The 24,481-nt window shown below is 40.9% G+C and overlaps 3 protein-coding genes across 3 annotated transcripts; 2 read left to right on the top strand and 1 right to left on the bottom strand.

The window, feature by feature from the left end:
* Window positions 1–127: 127 nt before the first annotated feature.
* LOC141753405 (F-box only protein 40-like) lies at window positions 128–5,696 on the top strand. Its single transcript, XM_074612040.1, has 7 exons — window positions 128–190; window positions 309–360; window positions 655–1,824; window positions 1,994–2,280; window positions 2,970–3,101; window positions 4,096–4,432; window positions 5,318–5,696. The coding sequence occupies exons 2-7, from the start codon at window positions 358–360 to the stop codon at window positions 5,537–5,539; spliced, it is 2,151 nt and encodes a 716-aa protein (XP_074468141.1). The 5' UTR covers window positions 128–190; window positions 309–357; the 3' UTR covers window positions 5,540–5,696.
* LOC141753407 (TLC domain-containing protein 2-like) lies at window positions 5,669–13,085 on the bottom strand. The gene is made up of 6 exons (XM_074612042.1): window positions 12,946–13,085; window positions 9,711–9,945; window positions 9,546–9,628; window positions 9,108–9,190; window positions 7,800–8,005; window positions 5,669–6,955 (listed from the first exon to the last, which is right to left on the bottom strand). Exons 2-6 carry the CDS (start codon window positions 9,887–9,889, stop codon window positions 6,757–6,759), a joined length of 750 nt encoding a protein of 249 aa, XP_074468143.1. The 5' UTR covers window positions 9,890–9,945; window positions 12,946–13,085; the 3' UTR covers window positions 5,669–6,756.
* On the top strand, window positions 11,509–24,157 carry aifm5 (apoptosis inducing factor mitochondria associated 5). Its single transcript, XM_074610637.1, has 18 exons — window positions 11,509–11,609; window positions 12,951–13,060; window positions 13,361–13,470; window positions 13,558–13,602; window positions 13,923–14,004; window positions 14,749–14,861; window positions 14,948–15,034; window positions 15,138–15,229; window positions 16,583–16,713; window positions 16,823–16,938; window positions 17,032–17,103; window positions 17,230–17,293; window positions 18,419–18,495; window positions 20,118–20,235; window positions 20,333–20,431; window positions 21,396–21,471; window positions 21,562–21,666; window positions 22,440–24,157. Exons 1-18 carry the CDS (start codon window positions 11,509–11,511, stop codon window positions 22,516–22,518), a joined length of 1,677 nt encoding a protein of 558 aa, XP_074466738.1. The 3' UTR covers window positions 22,519–24,157.
* The last annotated feature ends 324 nt before the right edge of the window (window positions 24,158–24,481 follow it).

Genomic DNA, 24,481 nt, shown 5'->3' with positions numbered 1-24,481 from the left:
TGTAAGTCTCTGAGGGGGCTGGTAACCCAAACCATGTTTATGACCACCTGTGTAACATTTCTCAGTCAGTGCTCAGCTCTATTAATAACACACACACACACATATAGCACAGACACACACACTCACAGAGACACTTGGTCTTGAAAGACGGAGTACAGTATGTTCCTCTCCTTTCCATTCTCTAACAGCGGTAGGCTAAAGTCTCTACTTCACTGTTCCCATTGACTGTAATGCAACAGGACACTGCTGCTCTCATTGTGTGTTTACATGGGAGACTTCGAGATTCATAGTTTCCTCTTTGTTTGCAGGACTGACGTACAGCTTCAGATACAAAACTGGTGCCAGAGGATCTGAAGCATGGTATGGTTTTATTTTGCAACTCTAAGATTCAGTTTTCCACATGTATTTCCCCTTAAGTACCTTTGAGGGTGTTAAAAGAAATATTTTAGAAGTTTTTGCATCATATTTGGTATCCTCCAGAATTAAGAATAAAGTTCAGTTGGTTTGAACAATGGTTGGCTGCACAGCACAAGTTTGACCCCCACAGCACTTGTTGGGGTCATTGGGGTAAATAGAGGTTAAAGCCTCATGATGCTTTTAAATGAAAAAAAAAATGCTGATTTAGTGACTTTGCTTGATTCTGATTCTTTTCAGAGTCAGCGTCCTCGAGCCTCCAAAGTGCGACAGCATGTCCACTGTGATTCCTGCTACAGCCGGCGCTGCAGGGCTCGGGTGGAGGTCTCTGTGTGCTGTGCCGTCATCCCCTGCCGCCTGCTCTGTGGAGCTCTCTTCCACCTGTGCAAAGAGGAGGATCACCTGCTGCTCTGCCCTAACGTGAGGGTACCCTGCCTCAACGCCGAGTACGGCTGCCCGCTCCACCTGCCTCGCTCCTCGCAGGCAGCTCACCTCCAGGTGTGTCCGGCCAGCGTGGTGTGTTGCTCCATGGAGTGGAACCGATGGCCGACCAATGACGCCCATTCTTATCCGAACACAGAGCTGCATGAAAACCTGATCAGGGAAAGAGAGCAGGGAGGATGTCTGGACCTGGCCATGGCCCTGAAAGACCAGGACCTCCTGTTTCACTCCATGAAGATGAAGAAACTGTTCCCAGAGCTGATCCAGAGTGTGGAGGAGGAGGAGAAAGAGGAAGAGAGGAGGGAGGAGGAGAAGAGGAAGGAGCGGCAGAAGCAGAAAAAGGAGGCAGCAAAAAAGGCATCTGCAAAGTTGGCCAATCGCACCCGGGAGTCCTTTAACGTGTTTAGCATACTTGAACATAACCCTCATGAAAAAGAAGATGAGGATGAAGATGAGGTTGAATATGAGCAGGAGCTAACCCAGGAGGAGAGAGAGGCTATTGCCTGGGACACACAAGTGCATGCTGATATGTTAGAAAACTACAACGCCTGGGAGCGCATGTTCACTATGGAGATGGGTGGCTGCAGGGAAGCTGGAGAGGAAGCTGTGGCAGGCCGAGGCCAGGGACTGGCTAAAGGGAGAGGAAAAAACCTGGGCACTCTGACAGAGGAAGATGCAGCAGATACCTGTATGGGTGCCACAGCATCAAACACCTGCCAACAGGGGAGCAGTGCTTCCACCACATCCTCCTCCTCTTGTCTCGCTGGGAAAGTGAAGAAGGAATTTGTGTCCGGACATGTGGAGCCGATGAAGATTATCACTGTGCGTCCCTTTAAAACCCCGACCAGCTTCCATGCCAGGCAGGGCCGCATCCGCAACCCCGGTTTCTACAAGAGGGAGAATCGAGCTGTGGATACCAGTGACCTGGGGGTGGGGCCAGAGGACATGCCAGTGTGGGAGGAAGTCCAGGTGAGAGAGACAAATTCATCCTCCTTATAATCTTTTAAATCTATGTCCTCCTTTTGGTCTACTTTTAGGTGCAGCAGAAACATAATGTTTCACTCTTAATAAGGCCTGAAGAAAGTGAGCACAGATATACTGAATCTTTATCACATGGTGTGTTTGATGTGTCTCTCAGGCCTCTCTGCTGTGCTCCCTGGAGAAGGAGCTGAGGGGTCACCTCATTGCAGAGAGCGTGTCCACAGATTGTCTGTTACAAGATGAAGGCACACAGACCTACAACTTCCTGTACGCTCCTTTCCGGAGAAAAACCTCGCTGGCTGACCTGACCGCTGCAAAACCGCTGGAGCTCCACCTTCAGCTGCAGGTGGAGAGCGTCACCAGCCGGCACCACAAGGCCAGCTCTGCCTTCACCTTCCTCTGTGGACACACCTTCCAGCGCAGAGAATATGGCAAACATTATAAGTAGGTTTACCGTTTTGATTGTTTTTTGTTTTTTTTCAATCCAAATATCCTTTGGAATCCATATTTCTTAAATTCCTGCCTGCAAGGAGATAACAAATTCCATCAAAGTCACACAATATTTAGTTTCTTCATAGTTTTAAAAGGTGCAATGTGTAAGATATGGCCACAAACAAATAAGGGGTCAGCATTTCACCTGTACCACTGGGTCCACAATCTTAATTTACAGTCATCGGTTATATAATAATTAAAAAAGAAGCCAACTACTAATTAACGGCAGGGCAAGAATACGCAAAATTTGAACTAACTGCTGAAACTCTGGGAGACATTCAAAATAACACTGCTATCTTATAATCTTTATGTGTGGCGTTGGCCTATATTGTGTTTACTGGGCCACTGTTTATTGGATTAAATCGACTCATATTTTCTTTTCGTCCTCCCCGCCACCAGAAGAGACTACTTTGCCAGGATGAATCAGTTAGCAGAGCTGTAGTAACTGAAATTCAGCCATTTATTTTAATCTATTCTGTAGGAATTCATTGACCTAATCTGATTTGTCCTAATGCACTAAATCAAAACAAACCTTCATGTCAATAGTATGCTCTGGTTTAATGTTAAATTATTGTATTGTGCCAATTAAATGCACAAAATCACATTTTATTTTCTAATAATCAATATGCTCTCACATGCAGGAACATCCACAGTGACATCCAGATGGCTGTAAATGGATGGTTTGAGCAGAGATGCCCCCTGGCGTACCTGGGATGCACCTACAGCCAGAAAAGGTTGCAGCCCTCCACACATGAAGCCACTGTCTCCTACAAGTAAGATAATACTAGCAGTTCATCTTTATTATTGTGTGGTACTGATGCACCTTTCTTTCTTTTGTAGCACCCCGATACTAGTTGATATAACTAACTTTAGACTGGAATGATGGGCTGTTTGGGTTTGGTTTCCTTTGGTGCTATCAGTATACTTCTTTTAAACTTAAAATAAGAGAGTATGCTTTAGTTTACTTTTTATGTACTTATCAGAGATATACTTAACAAATACTACTATACTACTACTACTACTATTCTTAAGTATACTTGGCTTCTACTGACAAGTATACAGAAAAGTATATTTGGCTTATGCTTACTTTTTGATAGACTTTTTTTTTTATCTTGTCACAAAATCAAGTCAAATAGCAAAAGTCTCTTTATGTAATGCATAAATTGACTAAGTACTATAAGTTAAAAAAAACTTACAACTATACTTGCAGAAAAATGAATAAAATAGTAGTTTACTGAGAGTATACTTTAAAGTGTACTTTCATATAAAGTAAAAAGTGGGCTACAAGTACATAACTAGTAAACTAACAGCATACCTATAAGATCGCTTGTAGTATAGTTCACTTCATAATATACTGTAGTTGCAGTACAAAATACAACTTAGATGTAAACTAGTTGTGTACTCAAAGTTTACTATTCTTACACTTAAAGTACACCTAAAATTATACTTTTATAAACTAAAAAGTGGGCCAATTTAGTCCCAAAAAGTATTGAAGTAGTACACTTTAAAGTATACTACCAGTACAATGATAGTAGTATTACATAAAGTATATTTGGGAAATATACTTGAACTTAATTTTACTTCATAAAATAAACTTGAAGTATACTACTTTTTCATAAGGGTCATCCAACTTTATTAGGAACTAACTTGTTTTAATGTCTTTACTTTTACTGTTATTGTTCAACAAGCTGCAGATAAATTAAAGTCATGCAACGCAGTAAAAATCTAATGCACCCTTAAAGACCACAGTTTCAACTTTGCTTTCAGTGAGGATCTGGGCTGCTTTAGCCTGCATCCCACCATCCCTATCCCTCTGAGTGAGGCCTCCCAGCCGTCCAGGAGCTCAGAGGACTCCTCCACTGCTCAGAGGAAGAGAGGACGTCTGGCCAGAGGAGGGGAGGACTCTCTGAGCTCGCTGCCCTACGAGGTGCTGTGCCACATGGCCAGTTTCCTGGACAGTCTGTCCCTGTCCCAGCTGGCTCTGGTGTCCCAGCTGATGAGGCAGGTGTGCTCCTCTCTGCTGCAGGAGAGAGGGATGGTCAGCCTCCACTGGGAGAGGAAGACCTACTCACATGGAGGAGCCAAGTGGAGGGTGAAGCAGGCGGTAAGAGAAGTCTGTCAGTGGATTATATAGAGTATATTCTGTATATTTGAGCTTTCATCAGCAACATCTGGGCAGTTAAAAGATAAGATATATTTTTATTGTCCCTGTGGGACATAAACGATTACACACAAGACAGGGAAACAGTTTCACAGAAACAGATGTTTCAACACATACACAGACCACGTACATAATGGCACACACAGACCACGTACATAATGGCACATACTATCACACACACCATGGCAGGTATTGCACCCAGGTAGTGCACTGCACCGTCTACCGTCTTGCCCATATTGCACAGACAATAGCCACATATTACACAGATGCAACATATTGCACTGTCCCAATTTAACATATTGCACTGTCCTTATGATAGCTTTATGTTACGATTTGTTGAGAAGTTTAATAGACATCGGCGAGAATGTTTGTAACAGTTCAATCTGCACCGTGGGACTCTATATCTCCTACTGGAAGGTAAAAGTTGGTACTCCTGGTGTAAGATGTGAGTTGGGTCTGACAAATTTTCTGTGCCTGTCTGATGACAGACTGCTCATAAATCATCTGGAGGGTAGGGGGTAGGTATGTCATGTAAAGTATGTCATGTAGGCTATAAATAAATTGACCTTTAATAGAAGAAAAGAAGGTCAAATTAAGGTGAGAGTACAGTACAATGCAAGATAGAATCAAGTAAGAGTGTAGGCTTTCAACTTCTTCAACTTCTCTCATCAGTTGGACAGTTAACAGATACTGCTTAGAGAGTTTTTAGTGAGTAAATCAAGCTGAAAATATAAAATAGGGATATGACAATGACAATGTCTCCTCATCTCCTCATCTCCTGTGGAAATCAGGACTGAATATTCATTTCTCTCTTCTCTGTGACTTCAGGTATGGCAGTTCAGCAATTTGTTCTCTCCCGTGGACGCTTGGTGCTTCCGAAACGTGCCGTCCATGTCAGAGCACCTAAAGGTGTGTCCCTGCTATGAGACACAGTCCAGGACAGAGAAGATTTGTCTGCCGCGTATCAGAGAGGAAGAAGTCCGAACCAAGACAAGCTGCAAAGGCCCCACTCTGGTCACCTTGTTCCAGCAGAAGAGGATCATGATGTAGCGTATGCTGCTTTAATCTGTTTTTATAAAATAGGGAGCTAGTTGCATGTTGCTCTCTTGTTGACTGTTCCTGACGTCCACAGTCAGTTAAAAATAAAGGAGAAAAAAAGCCATGAAAAACAAAAAAAACGAAGTGAAACCAGAGTGATTTAATTACTTTAATTAATTAAGAACAAATAAGGAGCATCTTTACATCTGAAATGCAGTCACTAATTGTCTTTGTAGAAACTGAATATAACTTTTTACAATAAAACAACATGAATAAATACTTGAGTTTTCAACAGTGTCCCTTTGACAAGTAGTGTATTATTTCACACAACAGTGAAGTTATTAAGTTGAACTGACAATATGATATTAAATAGTTGGTGTTACATAGAAAATGAAGATGTGTAAATTACTTCGTAGATAAACACAGCTTATATTGGAGGTGAAAGCTGCCCTTGTGTGATAGGAGAATTTTCCGACGCAGACGCTAGGCAACATGTAGCCCAAGCATCAAAATAACAGTGCTTCAAACAAACACTATAAGTTACAGTGGTCCTCAGGTTCTTCAACCAGTGTTCAACTGGACCAGTGGAGTCATTTTTGACCAGGAGAAACTGGCTTCCTCTAGTGCAGTAGTTCCCAACCTTTTTCCTTAGGGACCCCCTTTTCTATCATTGAGTAAACTGACGACCCCTGACTAAGTGACAGATTTTATGGATATGTCATTATTATATTCAATGCATAACAATAACAGTACAGAACACCTGATAAACTGTACAATTAATAAAAAATAGTGAACGCAATAACTGCAGGACGTTTGTGTAAAATGAGCAATTTGGATGAATTTTGAGCAAATTATTTCTTGTGAATATTGCATCAGAGATGAGTTATTGTTAGATGCAAGTTATTTTTAGGGACTTTTAATACAATTCTTTGTATTATGCATTATTTTTTAACAATCATACATACTTAATAGGCTTCTTTTGTGACATATAGGCTGTTTAGCAGAGAGGGAAGGCTCTGTGAATATAACTTGTGTTCAGGTTTTCACTGTGCCATTATCCTGTTTATATCTTAAATAATAATCCAAACTTTAAAAATAAAAATTTCATTTAGTTTCCTTCACAGAAATGAATGAAATACTGAGATATCAGCCAACGGTATATTTAAAAAAAAAAAAAAAATTCAAATCAAGAAAGGCTTCGCGACCCCTCCAGGTTGGGAACCCCTGCTCTAGTGGTCTCTGATGGTGTTTTGTGTGCTGCTGAGGATGTCTGCCCTGAGCAGCCTGTAAAACAGCACCATGTTCATAATGGAGACGAGACTCAGGCCTACCGTCCCCATCATCAGCACGTAGCGAGGTATACATTCACTGTGAGCTGCCAGCCAGCGCGTCATCCAAGCCAGCGTGCAGACCCGAAACACCAATAACCTGCAGGCCAGACAGAAAACCAGTGTGAAGACCAAAATACTTTTGAATAAAAGGTATAATTAGTGAAGTTAGTGCTTTTTAAAGGTGCTGAAAGGCAGATGTAATTATTGTTGAACATAGCCAGGCTAGCTGTCAGTCTCCTGGCTCCAGCTTTCATATTGAACTGACTGATATGATATCGATCTTTTCATCTGAATCTATAATAAATAAGCTTATTTCCTAAAATGTCTAACTATTCCTTTAAACTTCTTCTAGATGAACTAGCAGCTTATTAAGGTAGGTTGAGGAAAGATTCATAAATGAATCATTCATGTAAATACATACTCTAGCAGCATATGACATTTAACCTATAATGAAAATCAACATAAAATGTGATTCTCATGATGTTCTTTGTGTGAAAATACACACATGCATAGGTCACCCCACTGAGCAATAGACGTCTTTTCAACATCGCCTCTATGCTTTAGCCCTGATATTTACCACAGGATTTATTGGCTACATATAGCCCAGTTTTAGACTATATTTTAAAAACACCATTTTGAAAATGCATAAAAACAATCAGCGGCATTTACAGTATAACTGTTTTTTTTGGTCACAGATTCACAGATTGAAACAACACCTCGGTTAAGACTAGACGTCTACTAAACTTTCACTTTTCAACCTTCAATAACCTTAAATCTAAACTAAACATCTACAGACAAATAGGCGTATAAAAGTGGGACATTTGATATGGTTAGGAAACTTTCACACGCTCACATATGAACACTTTCTTGTCCAAGAGGCAGTAGGACTATTGATTTTCACATGTGTGAAACCTCCAGAGGAGAATCAGCGCGCCACCTACGTTCCCAGGTTGAGCCAGCTGGTCACGCTGAAGGTCACAGAGGGGTGAGGGGCTGTGATGTCATTCCCCGGCCTGTTCCTCCGTCCTGACAGGAGGAGGAGCTGTCTGATGTGAAGGAAAACGGAGTTGATCTCAACCAGCAAAGACACCACAGAGTAGCCCACATAAAGGCGGGACGTTACCGCCAGACTGAAGCAGGAGAGCACCTGAGAGATGAACAGAAGAATAAAAGGTTAACACACACAAGCAGAAACATGCAGCAAAGGTCCATTCACACTCTCAATCACACATTCAAATTGAATTAAATAAAATAAATATTTAATCATGATTAATTGCATGATTGTCCATAGTTAATCATGATTTATCGCAAATTAATCACACATTTCTTATCTGTTCAAACTGTACCTTAAAGGGAGATTTCTTACTATTATCAACATGGGATTGGGCAAATATGTTTGTTATGTAAATGTATGTATAATGTCCTCCAGTATAACTTGTTTCATATTTGATCTCTTTTATTCATCAGGAAGTCTTCTGCAGTTGAAAATGTTAATAAACTGATAAGTAGATTTTGGTACAGATGTTGTGTAAAAGGTAAGTGATCAAACTCTCCATTTGAGGTGTTGTCCTGATGAAATAAAAATCTAGATTAAAAAAAAAGACATGTTGGAGGAGGATATCTTGATTGTAATCTGGCAACCATAAAGTCTTATGCTTTATTAGAGCAGACCTTGAGCCATGAGGAAATAGTGGTGTTCAGCATGTAGAGATAGATGTTTTACTACGTCTCCTGTTAAATCAGCAACTTAAAAGAGCTGCACAGCCATAAGCACGCACGTGCACACACACACACACACACACACACACACACACACACACACACACACACAGACACACACACACACACACACACACACACACACACACACACACACACACACACACACACACACACACACACACACACACACACACACACACACACACATCTTATATGTGGTGGGCCCTTAGACCTCAGCACACTTCATCTTAAGAGAACATATACAAATAGACAAAACACAAGCAAATAAAGAATACAACAAATATGTCACATTAAAAAAAAAAATGCAAATAAATAAAACACAAATTGACAGCACAGACGTTACGATATGCACTGCAAATACAGAAAACACAAGCAGTTTCCAGTGGGACATTAAAAACTGATGAATTTTCTTGTGTTTTATGTATTTGCAGTGTGTTGAGCTATCTCTCGGCCACCGTACTATACACACATGTACACACACAAACACGAGGTGTAAAGTTTACTACCACAGAGTGGTGGAGGAGCACCTCCCAGGACTGTTTACATGGCTGGTTCAAGGCCACGTCCAAGAAGTCATGGATAAAATAACCTATAGAGGAGAAAGCACACGAGCTGTATGAAAGCATGCAACACTGTATAGCCTACATTAATACACAAAACATCACGAAATGTCTAAATAGTTCACTGTTCTGGTTAAAGTTTGTTCAAACTAGGGCTGTCAATTAATTAAAATATTTAATCGTAATTAATTAAAAAAATTAGTGGCGTGGATTAACGCGTTATTATTATGTTAACTTTGATGACCCTAGTTCAAACCGTTTATTAATTCTTGCAGAAAGGGGGTTTTGGTGGGTGACAATGACAGTTGATCTCAAACCCTAATGGCTGCCTTCTGCTAATGTGTAAACGTGTGACTGTCTGTGTGTTGTGTGCGAGGTCGTCACCTGAAGACACAGCTACGAGACTGTGGGAGAGCAAGGAGTGAGAGGAGATCAGGTCCTCCAACATCTGAGGTTGAAGGTAGAAACTGCGTAGCATGAGATAGAAAGAGAGAGTAAAAAATGAAAATAAATAACAACACCAACCCTGATTCCTGTGTCTTTACGCACCATAAAACAGCCCATGCTCCGGTCAGCGAGCTGTGAGCTAAAGAAGTGCAGATATTCCTCCACCTCCAGGGTTTCTTGCATGCCAGCTCTGGTGTTGGAAGGAATCTGATGATCGTGTTCAGCAGTTTGAAAGAGCACGCAGATCCTCCAACCACTAGAAGTGTTGACTTTAAATCCATAATCTTTTCCACAGAGCCTGGTGCCCTGAGTTCACTTCAGATCCCATGTGCTCCTCCTGTGTTCAGGGCACGTTTCGAGGATCGAGAGAAATGAACTCTCTTAAACACACGATCCCTGCCCTTTAACACACAGACCTCCCCTCACTTTAAGTGACAAACTGATCACTGAGCACGGGTAAAGGGTAAAGGGTAAAGGGTAAAGGGTCACGGTCACATGATAACATGACATGTCATCATGATATGGTTCCCTTTCTGGCAAAGAAACCACACTGTTTATTTGACATTCACTGTTGCTTCACTCAGCATAAAATAAGCATCAATACGATGACAATAAGAAACAGTTGTCTGGTCATAAAAGCCTTTAAAGCAACTATGTGTTCATATTCAGGAGAAAATGGAGTAAACAGCCACAGGTGACAACAAGTGGAAAGTAAAGCAACATGGTTAACAGTTAGACACAGGGTCGGCTTACGGCTTAGGCCATATAGGCGGTCGCCTAGGGCGCCACCTTTTAGGGGGCGCAGGTCGCCCTATAAAAAAGATATAACAAAATAATAAAAAAATTTAAAAAATGCTGGTGGGTGCCCTTCCTCATTTTCTGCATTGAGGTTACAAATAAACAAATAAATAAAGAAATACACTTTTCAAATCTCCCTTTAAGGTACATTTTGAACAGATAAAATAGTGCAATTAATTTGGGATTAATCGTGATATATTATGGACAATCATGCGATTAAATGTTTTAATCGATTGTCAGCCCTAATAAAAATTGTTATCAATAAGACCTTTAAGTAAAAGATGTGAGTAGGCTATTTCTTCCACCACTGCCCATTAATAGTCTCAGTTTTCTTTGCATTAAATAAGTGAGTGATTTTAAATCCTTGAGCTTTGCAGTGATGAATCTTGAAACTTGAAACGATATGTGAATAGTACCTCCGGTTTTGTAAGTTGTGCTTTGTCGCCTGTCCATTCAGTGTGTGCTGCTGCTGCCTCGTCAGCCTTTCTCTATGCTGCCGTTGTGTAACACAAAAGACCACCATCGCCTTTCTCTGGAACAATAACGGGGCTGAACATGACCACTGACATCACTCAAACTGTTCACTCACCGGAGTCCCAAAAGAAAACTTTTTGCTTGATTTTTGCTCGTCTTATCATATAACCCCCCCAGAAACTTCCACTTTTTCACTTTGTCTCCCAGGATCAAGGGATGAGGGTTGGGGATGGACCTGTTACCGTGGAAATGGACCCCTATCCCATCATTGAGCTGATGAGCAGAAAACTAACTGGGAACACTGGACTGTTGAAAAACTTCTCCCAACGGAGCATCTGACTAACTTTGAATGTTTCTGGAGGTTTTGTGTATCTTTGTGTTGTTACAGCTGAATCAGAGACATGTCTGGGACCAAACCATGTGAGTAACCTGACTGAATACTTAATGATTGCAAATATTTTATCGCTATTTCACTGAACCCAACAGCAGCTGTGTGCTTTATGAGTGTCTGAAATGCAAGTAATGATCTGTGTTGAGGAAAACTACATTAAAACTACTGATGTAGTTTGTTTAATTCCTTTGAAATGTGTGTGCATACGTGCGCGCTCATGGGTGTGCATATTCGTGCATGTGTTCAGCCCATGAGGAGTTTCCGGACCCTGACCCAGAGGAGTCGCCAGAGGAGCTGACGGAGGTGGTGTGTCTGGAGTCAGACCTGCAGGATGGACAGTAAGGAGGAGGGGAGGTGTTCACAACCTGGCAACCTAACATCTGTTTTTATTCATACATTAGTAGGCCTACTTTATTCAAATAAAATAAAATAAAATGATTTATGCCCCTCTAATCAACAAATTATGACATCCACACAAATATGTAGACTAACTAGTCTCTCTGACAAACAAAACAACCCGACAACCTGGTTTTAATTCACACATTATTACCTATTGTTGATAAAATCATGGTTAAGTCTTAAGCCATGCTAGCAGCTCTATGATGCCAAATGGAAAAGTGGAAAAGTCAGGGATTCTCCGGTGTAAAGAGTGTAGAAGCAAAAAGACGAAAATCCGGTGTTCTATGTTTTTTTGACAACAGCCACTGAAAATGCTTTAGCATTTATAATATTTTATTGTTCAGCACAGGCCATTTCGGTAGAATATGACCATAGAATAGATGTAATTTTGTTTTACTTTTGTACGCCACTTTTTAGGCGGATGTTTTACTCGCGTCCGGTAGTCGCTTTCATTCCAAAATGACGCAGTGAAGTGTAGCTTCGCTGCTTGGCGCTGATGTTGCAATGGAACCAACAATTCTTGGCATCATACGTTCTTTGGTGTCAGTAGGATTCATCCTTAGTGGGACATGAATGTCCAGCCCGTTCTCATTCTGATCACGATACAGACGTACAAGGCCCCCCATTCGCGGTGGTAGGGGACGCACCGTGCCTTCCATTATAACTACAATGTAAACCCATCCGCGGCAACAAACGCTCAGGGAAAGTGCTGTCTTTCATCCAGGAGACCATTGTTCGTGTCCCGTGTGTTACGTTTCACTTTAACATGACAAACAGCTGTCATGTCCCGTGTTCACAATGTCAGGTCACATTTGCACTGTAAAAAAAATACAGCATGTATTTACTGCGACCGAAAAGTGACGCAGAACAGGTCGTGAAGCATGTGTGCAGTGCAATGGAAAAAGTGACGCCGAGCGGTCTGACAATGCGTCAGTATGTGACGAGTTGGGATGAGAACGTGCTGCAATGTCTGTACAAAATTTCATGCCAATCCATGCAATAGTTGTTAAGATATTTCAGTCTGGACCAAAGTGGTGGACTGACCGACAGACGGACCGACAGACGGACCGACATTCAAATCCCTTGAGACATGATGATTCTAGCATGGATAAAAGCTTTAAATACAGTTCACAGGTACAAATCTAATGCACAGTTTTACGAAACAAAGATCACAGGTACAAAATGTTTTGAGTAATATAAAAATCCACAGGAATAAAAATATCATTTGGGTGTAAAACTTATTGCAGTATCTGTATGTGTGTGTGTGTGTGTTACCTCAGGATGATGGAGGTTGAAGTGGGACATCACAGTGTGCTGTTGGCACGCAGTGAGGGCAAATACAGTGCCATTGGTAACCAGTGTACACACTATGGAGCTCCACTCAGCAAAGGTAAAGAGTTTATCCATCACACTGCTGTTTTCTGAGGAAAAAAGTGACACAACTTCATTCAACATTTGGACAAACACAACGAGTCGGGATGCTTTCATCTGTTGAAACTATACGTTGTCATTTAAGAAGATGAAACAGCTTTAATGTAAAGCTGTAGTACACATAGTTTGAAATATGGAAATGGTTTCATGGAAATACAGCTTTTTCAATATGTTCTGCAGTTTAATAGTTTGTCTTAAATTATTACTTCCTTTCTTAACACTAGCATCGAGTATGTAAATAAGATGTGTGTGTGTTCAGGGGTTATTTCAGGCCACACAGTGCGCTGCCCGTGGCACGGCGCCTGTTTCAACGTCCATACGGGAGATCTGGAGGAGTTCCCCGGCATGGATTGTTTACCCTGCCACAAGGTACAAACCAGACAGACAGAGAGACAGACAGATGTTCACTGTCATTTACTCTAATTTTAATGTAATTTGTCTTCTTCTCTTTTGAAGGTCAAAGTTCAAAACAACAAAGTGTACGTGTCTGTAAACAAAAAGGTAAGTAAGTTAAACTTCTCTCTTTCAGTTGATGTCATTGTGTTTCCTGTCTCATCACATCATTGTGAATTAAAACTCTGCTCAGTGTGGAAATAAGCACATTTGATAAATGGCTTTGTGAGGGTTAATATTTGTGTATTTTATTGAATTTAATTTAGTGTTTGTATTCAATAATATAGACTGGTTCAAGACAAGTCCTCTAAAACATTTTAGATCATCAGCTGCTATCAAAATTCCCCTCTGAAATAAATAATTTATAATTCTTTAATTCTTTCTGTTGATGAGTTTTTATGATGTTTTGTGTTTTCTACATGATTCAGACTCTGAGTGAGGAAAAGAGAGTAAAGCGTATGGGAGCTGCAGTACCAGGAGTTACTCACACTATACTGCTGCTGGGAGGAGGTGAGTGTGGACCTCTCTATATGTCTGATGAGTGTGTGATAGTGTCATTTAAAACTGAAACAATTAGTTTATTAATCGATGAATGAACCGACCAGAATTTAATCAGCAACTATTTTGATAATATAAACGTTTAAATCACTTTCGAGGCTAAAATGCCAGGATTTGCTTCTTCATTTCGTTGTAAATTGAGTATTTTGGGGTTTTGGACTGTTGGTTGGATAAAACAAGACATTTGAAGACGTTGCTTTGACCTCTGGGAAATTGTAAAGTGTTTATAGGTTTGGGTTATACCACTTTATTAACTTTTCATAAGCATAAATAACTACAAACTGGAGTAAACCTAGAAACTAGGACCGTACTATAACTGTAAATATATATAATTATGTTAATATTATGGATGTAGTAAGTGCACGTCGGGTAGATGTTGTCTTGAATTGATATAGTGAGGTGCATTGGGAATAACTTTACAAAGCATCTACAGTATATATACATATAGTTATGTACAAATATGTAAAATACAGTAATGTATGTACAACTATTGGGTATACTACATAGATCAACAGTAAGATAATATGAAGAATAAACAGAAATTCATAGTTATGGTTGTAATTTGAACGTGCAGGTGGATAGGAAACATCACTGGATGAACTAAATAAATAATATAACAGATGTCATGGATTAATGTATGTCAGTAATGTGTTTTCTCAGGGTGTGTGATGGTGTGTTAACTCTCTGTAAGCGCAGGAGCTGCGTCGCTGATCTGTGCCGAGACTCTGCGGCAGGAACACTTCGGCGGCAGAATCATCATGGTCACCAGAGATGAACTTTTACCTTACGACAAAACACGACTCAGCAAGGTGCCGCGGAGTAAATGACACGATTAGAACATGAACATTTTAGTGATGAATATGTGTTTTAACTGTTGCCGTCACCCATCTTACAGGTAATGAATGTGGAGAGCGACACTATTCTGCTGAGGAGGATGGAGTTCTTCCATGAGCACGACATCGAGGTGTGGCTCAGGAAAGAAGTGAGTTTACGTCTTCAGTTTTGTTGTATACTTCATCAGCTTACTTGCGACTACAGTCTACTCTTGATACTTGTGGTATTTTGAACTGTACAACACATTACAGGTGGTGTCTGTGGACACGGACAAGAAGACTGTCACATTTGATGATGGTTCAGTCCAGAGCTATGACCATCTCCTCATCTCAACCGGCTGCAGGTACAAACACACACAAACACACACTGTATGTATGTGTGCAAGCATTTCATTTGAAACTAGAATGGCACTTGGAGAGCGCAGACCTCTGCCCCCCTCTCCGTGCAGCTTGCACCATCATCCACGTGTATTTTTGTTTATGTTGAGAACTCACCTAAACCGTCATCGTTACTCTTTCCAACAGTCACCAAATGTGCTGTGGTCGAACTCAACTGTAATTTCACCAATTTGAATGTGAAAAAACGCCGAATCTACAGGTGTCCCCCCTCTCCCTCGACCTCCGCAGCTCTCTCTCTGTCCCTCTCTCTTCTGGCAGACGGAAAGAGGCAGGGTGACATGTCATGAACGCGTCATCAGTTACACTGCGCATGTCTTGAAGCCTGTGGTGTTAATGCACAGGCTGAGCGGAGTTATGAAAAAAATTCCCAAAACCAGATAATGATCGCCACCAAAATCTAATGGCTTGTTCATTGTGTCACACCCCACCCCTTCACAAAATGTCATTCAAATCCATCACGGACTTTTGGAGTAATCCTGCTAACAGATAAACCAACAAACCAACGCCGGTGAAAACATAACCTCCTTCCTAGGCAGAGGTAACCAGGGCCAGATCAGGCCTTTCTGGGGCCCCCAGGCAGTTATCGCACAAATGTGCACACCAATAATTAAGTAGAATTTAGGACAATTAAAATCACTATAATAAAAAAACTAACAAATAAAAAATTAATAACAAATATATAATCATCTTCTAGCTTTAAAACTGAGCCTGCTACAACCTCCGAAAGATCAATATCACAAGTTTTGTTAATGCGTCAAAGAAATTAGTGGCGTTTAAACAAAATTCCAGGAGTGTATCATTAAATATTTGAATAATAACAAAAACATGAACAGAAAGAAAAACAGAGTTCACAGTTGCAATTTGTTTGGGGGCCCCCTTGTGGCTGAGGGGCGCCGAGCAGCTTCTTCTAACATGAATTGTAAAGCCGGAGACGGTTTACTGCACATTAAGCTTACTTTTCAAGCTGAACAACTCCAAGTATGAAACATTTCTGTCTATTACAATACTTACGCATTGTGATATATTTTTAATATATAGCACATGACAGCTTACAGAGAGTTAAGGGGCTCATAACGGTGTGCACTCGCTCTTCAATGCTGCTTTGGTAAACATGTAATGAAGAAATTACAAAATCTTTCATTCTTGACTGCAACAATTTCGGCCAAAATATTTTACTCAATCAACGACGACCGACAGCAGATGTGATAACTGTACTATAACAAGGAGAGTGGTCGTTGTTGCAGCGACACTACACTGCACTGCATTGCTTCTAAACAGAGTCATGTCGTGTCCTTTAGAGCGAAGGGACTGGATATGCCCGGCATGAAGTTGGACAACGTCAGGATGCTGGAGACACCAGAGGACGCCCGGCAAATTCACACAGCCTGTCTGGGCTGCAACGTCGTCCTTGTGGGAACCTCTTTTGTTGGTACTGTGTTAAGAGTTTTTTGTCAGTTTTGGGGCTCCATACCCTTCTAGTTATTCTCATTTGAATATTCTTTATTTCATGCACCTTCATTAACACATTATGTTTTCAGGTATGGAAGTAGCATCTTATTTGATAGGCAAAGCCTCCAGTATCACAGTGATCGGCAGCAGTGAGCTGCCGTACCAGAACACACTGGGTCGGGAAATTGGCAAAATCACCATGAAGGTAAGAAAGACAGAGAGAGAGAGTCCTGTTTGTATCCTCACATGATTTCTCCTTCCAGCTACTTGTAGTTTAAACTCTGTTATTCTGTTGCAGATGCTGTCAGAGAAAAATGTGAAATTCTACATGAATGATAATGTGACGGAGGTCAAAGGTGTAGATGGCAAGGTACAGTGGGACATTTTGTTTAATCACTTCAAATTCATACTAGAACATTAGTTAACAGAGTGACATATGAAAATATAAACACTCAGTTCTTCCTGTCCTCTGTCTCATTGTCCGTTCTTCCTCAAGGTGAAGGAGGTTGTGCTTAAGAGTGGAAAAGTCATCCCAGCGGATGTTTTGATTGTTGGTATTGGTGAGTGCACTGCAGACATTTATACACATCTCCATACAATATATGTATTCAGGTTTCTACTCATTCCCTTTATAACTCTTGAACATCTTTACATTATCAGACATTTCTTTAATGCACACTTCATATAAAAATTAAGGCTGTTAAAGTTAACGCCGTAACACATTAATACAAATTAGACTGTCAAATATAACGCGATTACTTTTATAGTTTTAAAGCTAGAGTGAGATACTGGTATCATATGAAACTACGAAACCTAAGGAATCCATTGGTACCAACCATGTTATATAGTTGTCAGAAAGAAGGTTAAATAAAACACCAAACTGGCCATTTTCAAAGGGGTCCTTTGACCTCTGACCTCAAGATATGTGAATGAAAATGGTTCTACTGGTACCAACGAGTCTCCCCTTTACAGACATGCACACTTTATGATAATCACATGCAGTTTGGGGCAAGTCATAGTCAAGTCAGCACACTGACACACTGACAGCTGTTGTTGTCTGTTGGGCTGCAGTTTGCCATGTTATGATTTGAGCATATTTTTTATGCTAAATGCAGTACCTGGGAGGGTTTCTGGACAATATTTTTCTTTGTTTTGTGTTGTTAATTGATTTCCAATAATCAATATATACATACATTTACATTAAGCAGCATATTTGCCCACTCCCATGTTGATTAGACTATTAAGTATTTGACAAATCTCCCTTTAAGGTACATTTTGAACAGATAAAAAATGTGCGATTAATTTGTGATTAAAAACACAATTCTTATAGTAAATTATATTACCAGTAAACTGTATGTTAATTCAGTAATTATATTTGAGGTGCTGGTAGGCAGATTTTGTTACCTCTGAGTCTGGACAGAGCCAGGCTAGCTGTTTAACACTGTTTCCAGTCTTTGTGCTGAGCTAAGCTAATCGGCTGTAGTTTCTGGACAGATATGAGAGAGGTATCGGCCTTCTTTTCTAACTTTCCACGAGAAAAAAAACAAGTGTATTTCCCCAAAAGTCAAACTTTTGAATTATATTTCTTAATGACACACAAACAGCTCTGATAGATTTTATGTTTTCAGAGAAATAAACAACTCAACAACACTAACAAAACATTTTTGTCCTCTTTCTCCCACCAGGCATCAAACCGAACTCGGAGTTCCTGCGGGGCAGCAAAATACTGATGGACTCAAAAAACTTTGTAACAGTCGACAAGGTGAGCTAATAACCAGCTTTTCACCTGATTATCTAGAGCTCATTCTCTGCCTTCATTCTCAACACATAACCTCTCATCGACTCTTAAACCTCATTGTTTGGGGTCTCACAGACTCTCACAAGTTTTCCAGGACCCCAAACATACCAGTAGTGGTAATAAACATGTGCCTCCTGTTAATCCATGTTAATCTGTATATTGTGCACCATTACTCACCAGTTCTCTGCCTGTATCTATCACAGTTGGTACAAACAGAATATGGATTCAAATGCAAGACTTGAAAACACAGAGCAGGTAGAATGAGAAGTCTTTACTCTACACCTGTCTCAGTCAAACTGCTTTGAATACAGTAAATAAATACAGCCTACAGTTGGTTCAAAATGCAGCTGCCAGGTTATTAACCAGAACTGGCCGTCAATCTCACGTTACCCCTGTTCTGGCATCCCTCCATTGGCTTCCTTTAAAATTCATAATAAACTATAAGATCTTGTTAATTACATATAAGGCACTGCATGACCTCACCCCCAGTTACATTTCTGATCTTCTTGTTCCATATTCTACCTCTCGACCACTCTGATCCTCAAAATCCCGGCCTTTTATCCATTCACCGCTCTAACTGCAAAACAAAAGGTGATTGGGCCTTTTCTGTCTCAAGGGCCAGACACACCAAACCAACATCGAAGAACTAGCGGCGATGAAGGCCGACCGTTATGTCGCCTCACGTCGCCTGTGTCTTGGCCAAAAAACTGCACTCGAACACACCACAAAGATAACAGCCTACGGCAAACTACCACATACATCCTGCGCCTGTGTGAGATGAAATAACTCTCCACACCAGCAGGCGGCGGAAGTCTGTATTCGTCATTCAAAGAGGGGAAAACCGAGGACTGCGGATATACAACCTGATGTTATGATACGTACATGAAACAAAGCGGCGTTTGCCGGCCATTTTCACACCACTCTCACTCACTACTTAGCAACACAACATGCTGAATCGGCCAAAAAACCTCCAACACGGGCAGACTAGAGCAGACGGTGCAGGACACACCGCAAAAAACTAGGCTGGCAGACGTTCACCGACAGCCCTAAACTGTCCGACGGCCGACCGTCGGCTTGGTGTGTCAGTACCATTAGACCCAACCCTCTGGAATCACCTCCCCAATCTATCAGAGCTGCTGAATCTTTGGACTGCTTTAAGAAACAAAACCCCATCTTTATAGGCAAGCCTTTTTATAGCTCATCCACATATGTTTTTGTTTGTTTTAGTTAGTCAAGGGTTTGTTACACGGGAAGTCAGTCCAGAAACAGGCAAAGGTATCCAAAAACACTACTGAAGATTGGTCTGAAAAACACTGGGAAATCACTAGGAACAAAAAAGGTGCAACGCTCACTATAACAGAAAAAGGGAACAGGCCCAGACAAAGGGGAGCATACAGACTAATACACAATGAAAGGAGGGTGATAACCAGGGACAGGTGAAAACAATCAGGGCGGGGCAGGAAGTGAAGTATCTGAACTGAGAGACAAATGTGAGTTTACCAAAATAAAACAGGAAATAATAATTGGAAACAAGGAAAACCGAACCTTAGAGCAGAGCAGGACATGACAGTATCTCCCTCTTGCAGTACATGTGCACCAGTGTCCCCGGTGTGTACTGTGGGGGCGACCTGACCACCTTCCCCCTGGCGATGGCCAAATACCAGCTGGTCAACATCGGACACTGGCAGATGGCACAAGCACACGGTAATGTTGTAACAATGTATATTTAGTCACTAGAAGAACAGACAATATTTTTTTTATTTCCAGTTAAATCTAAAAACATTTTTTTATTGTTGTTTAGGGAGGATAGCAGCTCTGAACATGCTGGGAAAAGCGACTGAACTCAGCTCAGTTCCTTTCTACTGGACCGTCCTACTGGGTAAAACCATCCGATATGCAGGTGCGCGCACACACACACACACACACACACACACACACACACACACACACACACACACACACACACGTAGAACACCAGATGTAGTTCTTAGTATTGTTTGGACCTAATTCAAAAAGAAAAAGTATGTATCATGTTATGTTTTTTATATGTTTGCATTTTAATATTTAAGTCAAGAATTAACTCACTAACTGGACCCTTTAATAAAAGAGCAACAGTGACAATCCCACTGTATGCACAAACTATTAGGGTTGTAAATCACCAGTTTCATCACGATACGATATTATAGTGATTCTTTGGACGATACGATATGTAAGGGATAATGTACAGCGAGCTGGTCATTATTGTGAAATAAACCCCTTCAGGGCGATGCAAGACCCTGACACGAAGCTAGCTGCTAGCTGTACATTATCCCGCTTATTACACGGCTACTTACTTAAGAAATCATAAATTTGACAGAAAAACGGTCCGCCAGAGTCCGACATCAGAACTGCGCCCATAGCAACGGTCTGTTATGAAGACATAACAGACCATAGAACACCGTGATTGACCAATCAGAATCGAGTATTCAACAAAGCCGTGTAATAATGCTAATATCACAAAGTCTGCTATGATAGGATTTTGATCCGATTCAATTCAGGGGCCTGCGATCGATATGAGACAATATCACATTTCATATATATTTACAGACATTTACATTTATATCAACTTACAAAAAGCGACTACATTATGATTTGACAATTACATTTTCTCATGTTTAAGCACAAATGTTTTTTATCAGTTAAGAAATTCTAAATAAGGACGTATACGTATCAGTGTTTTAACTTTGCATCGATGATATTGGATCGTTGATCATTGAATCGATATATCGATCCAATGTGTCGTTACACCCCTACAAACTATACTGATACATTTCCGATTTTATAACCATTAAGTGTAATCGTGTTTTTATTGTGGTTGTGTGCAGGCTATGGGGAGGGATACACTGACATTGTAGTGAAAGGAAAGTTTGAAGACAAGAAGTTCCTGGCATTTTACATCAAGTAAGTTGAGAAACATGTAACTCCTTTAATGAATATATGTTCAAATATGTATGTTTGATTTAAAAAAATAAATAAACATTTAACCTGTAGGAATGATGAGGTCATAGCAGCAGCGAGCCTAAACTACGACCCAGCGGTGTCTGCAGTGGCTGAGAGGTTCGCAGCAGGAAAAGTCATTACGAAGAAAGAGGCTGAGTACGCAAAATCTTTCTGTTCTTCTTTCTTTTTATCTTTGGATAATAACATCATCTAAATGACGGATGACTGGGTATGATCGCAGAGATGTCGAGTTTTATTTACAGTGAACAAACAAAGGGGAACAAAGCATCTTATGCCCCGTTTCCACCGGAACTAAGAACTTTTTGAGGAACTCTTTGCGTTTCGACTGCAGGGACCAGGGTCTAAATTAAGTTCTGGGGACATTTTACGGGTCCTTTTTACCCCCCCAAAAAAATGCCCTGGTCAGGGGGTAGTACTTTCTGAAAGTACCAGAACTTTCAGGGTGGAGTTTGCAGGGATGACCTTCGCTGGTTGGTGAAACACACACAGCGCCACTGCTTCAACGGCTTCAACTCGTGTACCGCTTCATTCATAAACAAGGAAGAACTAAGTATCGATTTAGGACCATTTTAGGATGAGGAGGGTACATTTCTCTTTCTTTGATATCATTGAAAGTAAAGTTAGGCTCTGCTCTGACAGAGAGAAAGAGAGAGACTAAAGAGAGACTAAAAGTCCCAGAGGTTTTGGTGGATACCTGGCTTTATATTGTTCATGGACCTCTCACAGTGTTTCCGCTGCCCCCAAGTGGCTATGAAATCAGTTATTGAAGGTGAAATTGCCCGTCTGGTAACTATATTTCAGACAATCGGATTCTTCACTCTGTGACTCGAATGTAATGGCAATACACGAGAGGAACAAACTGGGGCTCCATATAAAAGCGTGTCCTCTCTTTTTCCTCTCCCTGACAGATCCGATGACCTGAGCTGGCTGAAGTTGCCCCGGTCGACACTTTCCTCCACTCTCAACGCGTCACCTGTACAATGTTGACATGCAGCCATGGATGTCATTCATCTGTGTCTTCGTCACCACCTCTCTCACCCAGGACAGAGAGTTTGGAAACTTGGATTAAAGTGTTTGATTCAGAAGAGACAGATTTCACACAATCCACAGTGAAATTTGTATTTACAGTGTTGGAATTTAAACTGTATGTCATACACTTAGTGTTCAGGTGAGGGGGACTCCACCATGCAAACAACAGATACCTCAGATAAATGCAGCTTTAGGGACTTCTTTTATAATCTCAATATGTTTTATTATTTCTTTAGAGTTTTTTTAAATTTTATTTCATGGCTTTATGTCTCAAGGGGTATTTCAGAGATATCACATTTAAGATGTCTCGGTATATTCTCTGCTGTTAATCTCTAAAAGGCGGTGTACGATGCCTTTTACTTGGATGGGGCTGCTAGAAAGCGGCATTGGTGCCCGCCACGGCCATGTGCGTGGTCCAGTCAGTGAGTCGGAGGGGGGATTATGAGAACAGAGGGGGAGTGCTCGGCTCTTTGAAGCAGAGATGCTGAAATAGGCAACGGTAACAATAAACACACCAACAGGGAACAATAGGCCCTCGACAAACAGCACGCAAATGCAGTGTGACAAAACCTTCACAAAAGAAATGCTGCGTTTTTCTCTCTCTCTTCCCCCCCGTCTGTCTCTCTGCTGGTTTATCACCGTCTTTACTTCACACCTCCACATTTCCTTTTAGCTTCACTCTCCCTTCCTGTCAACAGCATGCCTCGGTTCATTGTATCCAAGGTGCACACTTTTCAAGGCCAATACCGTATAGGAATGCATAATTAATCAAAATTGTATCATAATCGCAATATGGCCTACTGCAATTTTCTAATTGCAGGATGAGGAGGAAATTGCGATATTTGTTAAAGGTGAAATGTGTGTCAAAATACCATTTTAAATTAAGTATTGTGGTGCTGCAGAGATGTCCCGGCCTACACCAAGGCCTATTGAAATAGGCTGGGACACGGGTCTTGGGGTATGGGGTATAACACATGCGCAGTGTAACTGGAGCTGAGTTGCAATTGGCTCAATTTCGGCGAGTACCGACCAGATTTTACTGCGCATGTTTTTGTACCCCAAAGATATGATGCGTTGATGAAGCGTGACATTTCTTCTTTTCACCCTCGTTGGCCTACACATCATATTCGACAAACTTAGGAAAACATCTTTGTTTGGTACAGATCCCTGCAAAAATCAGACCATAATCATTTTAATGTGTTTTTCAACGAAAATTAGAATATTTATTTAAAAATGATAATTTCCTCTAATATTGCAAATCATATCAAAATTGTACTATAAGTAACAGCTTAAAATGTTAACGCTACCAGGAACAGCTGGAAGCCTCACTTTGCACCCAAACAAATTGCTACAATAAGTAATATAGCATATTATGTATTCTTGAGGTAAGAAAAATATCACCTTTGTTCTCCTTAGGATTTTAAGTGAAAGATGTTCTTTGCCTCGATGCTGAATATCAGTCCTCTTGTTAGTAACAGCTTTGTTATCAGTGCAAAGTGAACCCTGATGCCTAGGGAGACATAACAGGGATGTACTTGTCATTTTAACTTTTTCTTGTCTTGTGTTTCACTTTGTTCATGCATTAAAAAAAAATCTCAGGCACAACAGTACCGTCTCTTTTTGCATTCATTGACTTATCAGTGTTGGAGCATCTGATTCGCTCAGAGACATCATGACTTTTCTGCCATCTAGCATCCAGCTGTGGTAATGTAGTGTTTATAAAATGTAGTTTTTAGTCTTTTCGAAGATGTAGCTAAAGGTCTTATTGATAATTATTGGTTGTAATCTGCAACCTCACCGCTAGATGCCGCCAAATCCTACACACTGTTCCTTTAAGTTTCTAACAGGCCCATCGACCAGGAGCAGGTCCTGTCAACAGATTGTATATAAAGATAGACGTCGCGTCTCGACTTACTCCCAC

The sequence above is a fragment of the Sebastes fasciatus genome, chromosome 16, assembly GCF_043250625.1.
Source record: "Sebastes fasciatus isolate fSebFas1 chromosome 16, fSebFas1.pri, whole genome shotgun sequence".
NCBI lineage: Eukaryota > Metazoa > Chordata > Actinopteri > Perciformes > Sebastidae > Sebastes > Sebastes fasciatus.
This window is presented reverse-complemented; position numbering and strand designations above follow the sequence as displayed.